At 44.8% G+C, this 10,530-nt stretch overlaps 1 protein-coding gene across 2 annotated transcripts in view; it reads left to right on the plus strand.

The window, feature by feature from the left end:
• Positions 1–9,827, plus strand: part of LOC136700065 (semaphorin-4A-like) — a 50,598-nt gene extending 40,771 nt beyond the window's left edge. Inside the window, exons 8-16 of one of the 2 annotated variants that reach the window (XM_066675213.1) lie at positions 19–146; positions 754–935; positions 1,362–1,506; positions 1,673–1,862; positions 2,726–2,841; positions 4,207–4,370; positions 4,828–4,922; positions 5,773–6,158; positions 6,538–9,827. In XM_066675213.1, coding sequence (XP_066531310.1) covers positions 19–146; positions 754–935; positions 1,362–1,506; positions 1,673–1,862; positions 2,726–2,841; positions 4,207–4,370; positions 4,828–4,922; positions 5,773–6,158; positions 6,538–6,981 — 1,850 coding nt within the window. In that variant the 3' untranslated portion in view covers positions 6,982–9,827. The remainder of the gene's footprint in view (positions 1–18; positions 147–753; positions 936–1,361; positions 1,507–1,672; positions 1,863–2,725; positions 2,842–4,206; positions 4,371–4,827; positions 4,923–5,772; positions 6,159–6,537) is intronic. The other variant, XM_066675214.1, reaches the window with a different exon arrangement.
• The last annotated feature ends 703 nt before the right edge of the window (positions 9,828–10,530 follow it).

A 10,530-nucleotide genomic window follows, 5' to 3' on the forward strand; every position in this document is an offset into this window, starting at 1 on the left:
TCCACCCATTCCTCACAGAACCCACCTTCATCAGCTCTGCCTTCATTCCCAGCGAGGAGAAGGTTTATTTCTTCTTCAGTGAAACTGGCCGAGAGTACGACTTCATCGACAAGTTCACGGTCTCTCGCATCGCTCAAGTCTGCACTGTGAGCTGATTCATGTGTTTTCATTAAATACTGTAGATCTAATCCAGTGGGTTTATCACAGCAGTCAGGATCTATTAAAGTAACACTAGGTAACATTGCTGCCTTAAATTCACAGCTTCAAAATCGTTGTGGTGTTTCACTGAGCTGTAACAGGGAGACTAGAGCCTCTTTTGTTGCTACTCTGTGCTCAGCACTGCAGAAACTGCACTATGTCACTTTTGGAGGAGGGTAGGTAATAATACCTCCTCTCCCCTCTGATTTCAGGACAGTGCTGTAAAGTGAATTACACTCTGGGAGCCCAGAATCATAAATACAAAGTCTTACTTAGTGTTCCTTTAACACCTTCTTTTGTTAGAGCTCAGGTTTATTTATTATTGGGCATTCACTCATTCATTCATTCATTCATTCATTCATTCTTCACCATGTACACAGAATATTTAGAGAACTTTAGGAACTTTAAAGTTAAATAGAATAAAAATAGAGCAGATATATAATGCAGATGAAAGGAGCCAGAGGAGACATTGATTGATTTCACTTGTTGTTCATGTTGATTAATATATATATTGTGTGTGTGTGTGTGTCTGTGTGTGTGTGTGTGTGTGTGTAGAGTGATGTTGGGGGTCAGAGGACCTTGCAGAGACGCTGGACCACTTTCACCAAAGCTCAGCTGCTGTGTCAGTCCGCCGGAGAACTGCCCTACAATGTCCTGCAGGACATCACCTCCCTCCAGCCACCAGAGGGAGCCACTGAGGACCAGACGCTCTTCTACGGCATCTTCAGCTCCCAGTGGTTAGTACACACTCTCACACTCATGGGCATTTATCCTTTCTGGGGTGTTTGGACAGAGTGGTCTCAGACTTGTTCCTGTGGAATTACTTGAGTTGTATGTGGGTAATAATTTATATGATGACAAAGCTCTGACATCATTTAAAGGAACAGGTGCTGAAAGCGGGCATTCTGAACAGTGCTGTTTACACAGGGGGAGAACGCTGCTGTGGGGTTTGATCCTTGTGGGGTTTTGACCAAAGCAGGTCACAGATGTTTATTTGGACTCCAGTGTTCACTCATAAAAATTGAGAGAATGTCTCCTTTTAAAGTCTTTAAAATCTAATTCGCATCTACTGCACCTGTAGTTTATATTGTCTACAGTAATCTGCCAGGTCCTGTGACTGTAACTACTCCCTCTGATCTTTGTCTCTGTGTGTGTTTATACAGGTCTGTAAACTCGGGCCGCTCTGCAGTGTGTGTGTTCAGCCTCAAGACCATTAAAGATGTTTTTGCAGGAAACTACAAATTTCTGAACAGAGACACGCTGAAGTGGAGCACGAAAGTTCAGGAGAAGCCTGCTAATCCCGGAGAGGTGGGGTCTCAACTCCAGCTTTAAAACATTAATGTTATTATACAGGTTTAAGCAACACTGAGTAGTATTTTTACATTAAAGTTACAGGTGTAATAGGGAGAACAGAGACTCAGGTCATTGCTACTCTGAGCTCATTCTTCTTCATTTTGTCCCTCCCTCTGTGCAGTGTGGTCTCCACAACGCCTCGGATAACACTCTGCGATTTGTGAAGGAGAATTTCCTCGCTGACCAGAGTGTCCAGCCCATCAATCAGGAGCTGACCTTAGTGTCACCTGACCACCTCTACAGTAACATCGCGGCTCAGAGAGTGAAAGGGGCTAATGGGAAAGAATACACAGTGCTTTACCTGCTCACAGGTAACACTGACCTCATTAATACGGACACTTCACACCTTCACTATGATTAGTTCTGAGATGCTTCAGGTTAAATTTGAAACCTCTAGATGAAGTGCTGTCCGTGTCAATACGCTCAATGCAAAGCGTGGGCTCAGAGGGGTATAAAGCCTCCCAGAAATGGGTTGGAGACCAGTGACACTATGTAGCCCACCGGGGTGGTCCATCACAGGATCATTACTGTTCATATATTATGGTTTGGATAGTGACCCTTTCTCATCAGAGCACTGAGCCTGGCCTGAGTCTGGTGGTGTTGTAACATGCTGTTCAATTTTTCCAAACGTGACCAGTGAGTGGAAGTACAAATAGGGGTTTCCATGAAAGTGGCCTTCATGTAGTGTAGTTTGCTCTTTGCACACTCTTAGGGAGACTTTATTTTTGGCACACACATGCTAGTTATAGCCTTTGTTAAGACACTAAGCCATAGTGCGTTTTCTCTCTCTCTCTGTCTCACAAAGAGGATTTAAAAGTCTATAGTGATGCTCTTTATTTTTAGAAGAAATGTTGGATAACAGGCTGTCTAATAACCTCAGCCACAGAGTCTCCACCCACAAGTTGACAGAAAATCTGATACTTTCAGGGCATTAACCTGGCCTCACTGCCTGGACTCTGCCTTCTACACGTCATGTCAAAATGGCAGACTTGGGATTGGTTCTTTTGCATGTCCGTCAAATTTCTTTTCCCCACTGTCGTCGGGGGTTCTTGGTCATGTTAAGTGGTGAAAGGCAATGTGACTAGCTGTCTATAAACTGTTGTTTTGTAGGGTTTTGTGGTTTTCTTCTACAGCTAATGGTGTGTTTTGCCATATCTTGCCTAACCCTGAACAGAAAATGGTTTCCTGCACAAAGCGGTACTTCTGGAGAAAGGCACCCACATTATCGAAGAGATCCAAGTGTTTACTCAGCCTCAGCGGGTCAGAAACCTCCTACTGTCCATCCCCAAGGTAACAATTCGTTCAACAATTCGAGGTAACAGCTCTTCTGGCCAGTTATAATCAGTAATGATATAATTATGGTGTAATGTTAGTGTTTTTTTTTTGTTTTGTTTGTTTTGTTTTTATTTAAATGTTTTATGTTTTTAGGTATGTGTTATTATAATCTTGTTCAGCACTTTGGTCAGCACTCGATGTCTTTAAAATGTGCTGTACAAATAAAGTTGACTTGACTTTTAACGACTTGACTGTTGACGTTTAATACGAACTGGCAGCTGACAGCATCCAAACTTCATTCCTTTTCAATAGTCATTGGATGATTTAAGTCTATTCACACTGTACCACACTCACTCCAGAAAGGAACAGATGCAGTAGATGGCGTCCATAAACGAAAACCACTTCCATGATTTTCTGTTTGAACCGCTCCTGCTCTTGTGGCCCTTCATGGCCCTATAGTCACTTAGTTGTAGTGTAGTTTGGTGTAGTTTCTTTCATTTTTTACGACACTGCTGTGACAACCTCTAGTAACCTTGCTCGCAGATTAGCTCGCACAGATCCGTATGTTTTCTCATTCCTTGTTGTGCTGTCTAATTCTCGCTGAATTCTTCCATCGGCCACGAATCCAAGGAATGTCTAAACCTCTTCCAAAGGCCACGGAGTTAATTCTCACACTGCCATTTCGAGTCGGATAAAAACAATTTGTCGAAGAGGAGTGACGATTCGCTCTGGCCATTCACCTCTCTGCTGTGTTTACACATCACAATTTAGTACCTACTCTGCACAGTTGGAACCCTGAGCGAGCTTGGACTGAAAACCTACCGGCTCCAGGGACCAGGTACTAGATTTGGCGAGTGGAAAAGCAAAAGAGCCGTGTCGAGTCGAACAGAGTCGTGTAGGTTCCATGCGTTGGAAAAGTACCATAAATGTCTCTGTAGTGTAACAGTATGTAGGAGTAAATGTCTCGAACTAAACACACTGATTTTAAACAGGAATATCTAGATTTTAGAGTCAAATATGAGCAAGTAAAACAACATCTATGAATCTAATTGGACTGAAGCAACGTATCACGATTATTATTTTAGTCATATGACACCCCAAACTGATGCAGATCCTAAGTCTTGTTCTAGACAAGGATGAGGCTCCATAATTAATTTAATTTTCAGTAAAAATGGCCATTAAGTAGGAGCTCTGAGAAAATTAGTTAGTGATAAGATAATCCCATGGAAAGGATCAAAAAGCTACAGAAAAAATAGGACTAGACGTGAACCCATTCACAGGTGTCTGTGTATCAACACTGTGGGTCCGAAAGAGCGTGGAGCTGTTGAGAGGTGTGTACTGTATCCCTGTGTAATGTCTCCTGTGCTGTGTGTCCTGTAGGGTGTTGTGCTGGTGGGCTCTTCTGAGGGAGTCCTGTCTGTCCCTGTCTCTAACTGCTCATTCTATCTGAGCTGTGCGGATTGTGTCTTAGCAAGGGACCCCTTCTGTGGCTGGGACCGCTCAAAGAAAACCTGCGCCCAAATCTCCTCTATTACAGAGAACGCGTGAGTCCAGTTAATACATTTTAAACCCACACGGATGTCCGTGTGTGAACAGGAGCAGAAATAAGGCAGGACAGCTTTGGGGAATGAAAAAGTGGCTGTTTGAAAATGTCAGGGGCTATTGACTTTGTTTATTGGGCCTTAGTCTTCACCACTTGACTGTGAGGCTCCCGACGGCACACAGTGCCCTCCGCCTCTGTCACATGTCACATCATGTGTTCAGAGACATGGCGCAGACTGGAGGGGTCGTCCTTTATGATACGCCATAGACAGGAAAAGCCACACCGTTACATCATGACTAGGGGTGTGGACACAGATTCAGCTCTGTGGAGTTTTCAGGGTCTTAAATAAACAGTAAAAATGTGTTTACTGGGGCTGAATATGTTTGACTCATATAATAAAACGTAGTGTTTGTTACTTTAAGATTCTCAGTGTTCTGTTTTCTCTGGTTCTCCGTCAGTGGTCAGGATGTGGACAATGGGGATGTGTCTGAAGTTTGTAAGACTCCTGTGATCAATCCCAGATCTCGCTCCATGTCACTCCCAACCCCGGCAGGTGAGTCGCTCTCAAATAAACCAGCTGTGGATTGGATGAGGAGACACAGCTGTAAATGGTGTAATGAAGTGTGTATCACTCCTCAGTGAAGTGTCAGCACTGTGTTAGATATGTGTGCTGTGTGTTCTTTAGCATACTGTCCTAAGCGTGTGTGTGTGTATATGTATTTGTGTGAATCTTTAAATCATTTATGAAACATTATGAGCCTCGGTTATTAACATTTATTTTATTTTAATAGTTTACGTTTCTCTCCGTTAGTTTCCTTTTATATTACAACCTCTAGAAATTCCCCAGGGCTACGTCTGAGTCAGTAATTGAATTATTTAATCTGTGTAATTGTATGAACAGTAGCTTTCAGTAATTGTTGTTTATTTATTAAATTAAAATCCAAAAAAATGTACAGCACTTTGTAGTTCTACAACTACAGGCTTTAGTACATTTGTTGCTCTGCATACTTTTGGTAGACTCAATTCACCCTGTTCCTCAGCGCTCAGGACCCCCACAGAGCAGGTGTGATGTGGTGGTGGATCATTCTCAGAGCTGCAGTGACACTGACGTGGTGGTGGTGTGTTAGTGTGTGTTGTGCTGGTGTAGAGTGGATCAGACACAGCAGTGCTGCTGGAGTTTTTAAACCCCTCAGTGTCTGGACTGAGAACAGTCCACCGACCAAAAACATCCAGCCGACAGCGTCCTGTGTCACTGATGAAGGACTGGAGGACAGCTCACAGTGTGCCCCAAACCTTTGCATGCTACTACAGCCTCTCTGTGTGTCCTGTTTAGTATAAACAAGTTTGTGCAGAGAATACTTTCCCTTTTTCACTCACAAATGTGCTGAACATTACCTCTCCAGCAGGGTGTCTTCCGAGTGAGCTGGTGTCCGTGTCTCTGAACGACGTGGTACGCCTGCCCTGCTCATCTACATCTCGTCTGGCTCGGGTTCACTGGGAGGGGCCGAACGGCCACATCTCTTCAAATCTCAGCCTGCAGAAGGAGGACGGCAGCATCAGCTTCCTGGCCACCGCGTCCACTCTGGGCTGTTACAAGTGTCTGTCCGTGGAAAATGGCTTCAGCCGCGTCCTTGCTATGTACAATGTTAAACAGGAGTCCAGCACCACCCTCCAGACGCCCACACACGCACCCACCACACAAACACACACCACTCCCCCCGTCCAGACCACGAGGGGATTCATAAGTCCGGACACTAAGCTGCTGACAACAGCCAAGAGAGACAGAGAGGTATGTATATCACTGTGTGTACTGCAGTAATTAACAGTAGCTCTGTCCAGTGTGTGTTCTATCCAGTGATTCCACTTAAACTCACATAAAAGTGGCTCCAGCGCTGTGATTGGACAGACTCGGATGAAGGGGCGGGGCCATTCTAAAGGCTCTGCACTTGACGTCAGAAGCAGAGCAGAATCAGAACGGCTCATTTTATCCCATGTTTTCTGACTTAGGCAGCACACAGAGAACTGACTGGCTGGTCTTGTTTCACAGTGTGTGGGTTGGTGGACTCCAGATCCCCATGTGATCATGCCCTGAACAAATTAATGTTTCATATGCCTCCTTTAATTTGAATGCGGTAGATCACTAAAGCCTTTTCCCGTTTCTCACGCAGACGCAGACGAACCCTATGACGAAGGAGCTGCAGCCCACTGTGTCGGTCCAGGAGCCCACTGTGGCAGTGACCAGGAGGAAGAGCAGCAGGAACATCACACCAGAGCAGAGGCTGGAAGTAGGCGGGGAATCTCAGCCGCTGCACAGAGAGCCCACGTACCTGAAGGAGCTGGTGGTTGTGTCTGTGCTGTTTGCTCTGTGTCTCTGCGCCCTGCTGACCATCATTCTGCTCAACCTGAGGCAGCGGTTTCGCAGCAGGACGGCCCCCCACAGCCCCGGGGGGTCTCCCAGAACCTCGTCTTCAAACGAGAGAGAGGCTCTCAGACACTCCCCCAGCGCAGCGAAACGCAACGGCTCGGTCCAGAACGGCTCAAAACCCCCTCACACGCTCAGCAACGGTGCCCTTAACGGCTCCAACGGTCACCTGCCCAACACTCCCATCTGACCACATCCCTGCAGGGCTTTAATAAAAAAAGACTGTGGTTTCCCTGTGATGTTCTTTGGCTAGGAGTAATCTAGGGCTGCAACATAAGCACAAAACAATGCTGCTTATTGTATCTGATTACATTAAATGTGATTGTAATCTTTTTTTTTTTCTTTTACTGCATAATCAAGTGGTCACGATATAAACAAAGTCACAACCGAGGGCTCCAGAGAGGTCAGAGTGGATCAACAGCCACATCGTTGAGAATGGTGTTAAATGGAACCAGAAGGCCACCTCTGGAAGCTCCTCACAGAAAGTTATTTATTGCTTGAAGGGCTTATACACTGATATTAATTTGGACAGTGAATAACATGTAGACAAACAGACGCCTGGTTCCATTCACCACCACTGGAAAGAAACGAGTCCGCCATTTTCTCTGCATTCCCATTGAAATCCCCGGAATGACTTTGTTTATATCTCCACCGTTTGATTATCAGGGTTTAAAACATTAGCCTGAATAATATTTACTAAAGGTACCGACTGATGTTGAATGCCCCTTTCTTATTAAAACCACCTGATGCTTGCTCAGGACGCTCTGTGATTGGTCAGAGGATTATCAGTGTGTTGCAGCCTTCTGTCAATTTACAAAAACAGTTTGTAATTTAACAGTGCGGCTCCATTGTTATTTTGTAACTGTGTGAATGGTTTATTGCGAAAGGATGCCGACCTCTGAGCACTCAGATTGTTTTGTTAATTTATATAATATATATATGTTGTTGGAGGTGATAATAATTGACACATCCATTACAGAGAACCCACTCTTGCACATTTTAATTCACAATTACAAATACATGAGATAAAATTCAATGTGTTGGACCTGCAGTGTGTCCAGGGTGGTTCTGCTGTGTCCCCAGTGAGTCCACTGTGGGCTCGGGAGGAATGAACGAGTGAACGCATGGTTTATAACTTGTTCATTATGTGAAAATGCAGTGTTGAACCGTGTTCTCTGTAGAGGATTTGATCGATTGTTTTCACTGAGTAAATCTAGGCTTCTCTGTCCAAACCACTGTCCAGTCTTCACAGACCTCTCCCCTGTTTCTGAGCCGTGACTGGGCCAACAATGACTTAGCTACAGTGCAGTGGTCATGATCCACATGACGGTACGTTTAGAGCTCACTCCTTTTCCCTCAGTGGACTCTTGCTGCACTCCTCATTCCTTTTTGCACTTTGTGATGTGAATATTCTTTCAGTTTGAACAGTGGGGGGGTGGGGTTCATTCACGCCAGTGTTTTTTTCTACTGAGGCCAGGACTCGTGCAGATGTGGGCTATACACTGCCTCAGAGCTTCTCCTCAGACAGCTGTGTGTACAGTGAGAGTGGCGTACTGGAAAACACCAGAGAATGGACATCTCAAGACTTGTTGCTAATGACGATCTCTGCTCTGTTTTAATGGAAATCCACGCAGTGACAGTATTGTTCTAAGAGACCTTTCCAGAAGAAATGTACTTGATTCACATAATTCAGTTGTGGAGGTGTCAGCGGGTTAATGGGATGTGTTCAGGGGTCTTTTACAGCGGTGGTGAATGGAACCAGGCGTCTCTATGTCAACAACACTCATCGACTCCAGTCAAGTCTAATTTATTAAACCCGCTTCACAGAAATACAAAGCCAAGACTGGAACCACTCGACTCAGTCAAGGAGCGTTTAGAGGTGGGCGTCTGGTTCTGTTCAACACCACTGTTAAGTTTCTCTGGAACTGAACCGAAGCTCCTCTCATTTCATTATGTCACATCCATTGGAAAATGGGTCGGTGACAGCCAAGTCCTGAGGTCACTCCACCGTGGTTCTCTCATTGAACCGTAGCTGTTCTTTCATTTTCAAAAGCGGTTCCTCTAATGACGACCTCGTCTTAATTTTCTTTGGTACCAAGGAGGAACCGGTAACTGTGGGTTCGTACTTTTAATTTAATCTGCACATTTATTTGAGATATTTCAGTAGTATTGGAGCTAAAACCAGAAGCGTGGGTATTTCAGACAAATGCTGGATTGTTGAGAGTGCGCGGGGGGTTGGGGATAAACCAGGGTTGCTGCTGAGCGGTCTTTACTGTGTGTTTCAGTTTTATTTCCAAATCACAAACGTGGCTGAGTTCACACCGCGGACCTAGTGTGATCTGCTGGTCACGGTCTGAACAGCGAACACGTCTCTGAATCATTAACCAAAACTAACTGGACACCTCCAGAAATCAGAGACAATCACTGGGGAACTATGATGTTGCCAAATTTTTAAAGGTATAAACATGGACTTGGTTTCGGTCCCGAGGCACAAACCAAACTTGACAAATCCTGTTATTTAATGTCACTTTGATATAATGATGTCACTTTGATGTACATGAAAAGGTAGAGTGTTTTGAGCCTGTGTGTTTGTTGTGCGTTCTGTGGCAGATTCAGCTCCCTGTACACCACTGTTATAAGAGATTATTGTTTTATTTTTATACAATAAATTGTTTTTGAAATTATTTTAAAAAATGACTCGAATAACTAATATAAAACGTAAGGATATTTATAGGCACTAGGAGGCAGCGTAGGCCAGCCTTTTCACCAAGAAAGTTCTTTCCCTCTTTACCTGTTCTCACATACACACTAATGGCTTAAAAATGAGCATAGGCTCCTGTGTCCACTCTTTGTCCACTCTGTGAGACACTCCTCCCTCGTTGGTCCACCTTGTAGATGTAGAGTCAGAGACAGTAGCTCATCTGTCGCTGCACAGTGTGTGTCGGTCGTCCTCTAGTCCTTCATCAGTGACACAGGACGCTGTCGGCTGGGTGTTTTTGGTCGGTGGACTGTTCTCAGTCCAGACACTGAGGTGTTTAAAAACTCCAGCAGCACTGCTGTGTCTGATCCACTCTACACCAGCACAACACACACTAACACACCACCACCTCGTCAGTGTCACTGTAGCACTGAGAATGATCCACCACCACATCACACCTGCTCTGTGGGGGTCCTGAGCATTTGAATAATGGGGGCTAACAAAGTATGCGGAACAACAGATGGCCTACAGTCTGTAATTGTAGAACTACAAAGTGCTCCTGTGTGATCAGTGGAGCTGAGATAATGGACAGTGAGTGGAGAAACAAGGTCATCTTTATGATATGATTATGAGTGGTGCATGTGGCTAAAGGTTTGTGATTTATACTTTACTAAACTACACATTGCTGTGAGGGTTTGATGGCATTCAGCCACAAGAGCAGATCAGTCAGCTTTCCCGCACTGGCTGGGAAACTCCCGCAATTCGGTCCGATCTCCCACTGTGCAGGCCGATAAAGTTCTTACACACCAAACTCGCTCATCCATGTCTTTATGGACCTTGCTTTGTGCACTGGTGCACAGTCATGTTCGAACAGAAAGGGACCGTCTCCAAACTGTTCCCACGAAGTGTGGGGCATGGAGGGGTCCAAAATCTCTTGGTATGCTGAAGCATTAAGTGTTCCTTTTACTGGAACTAAGGGGCTGAACACAATCTGAAATACAACCCCAATCCTTAATCCCCACCACCACCATCAAACTTTAG

This window comes from Hoplias malabaricus, chromosome 6 (assembly GCF_029633855.1).
Source record: "Hoplias malabaricus isolate fHopMal1 chromosome 6, fHopMal1.hap1, whole genome shotgun sequence".
NCBI lineage: Eukaryota > Metazoa > Chordata > Actinopteri > Characiformes > Erythrinidae > Hoplias > Hoplias malabaricus.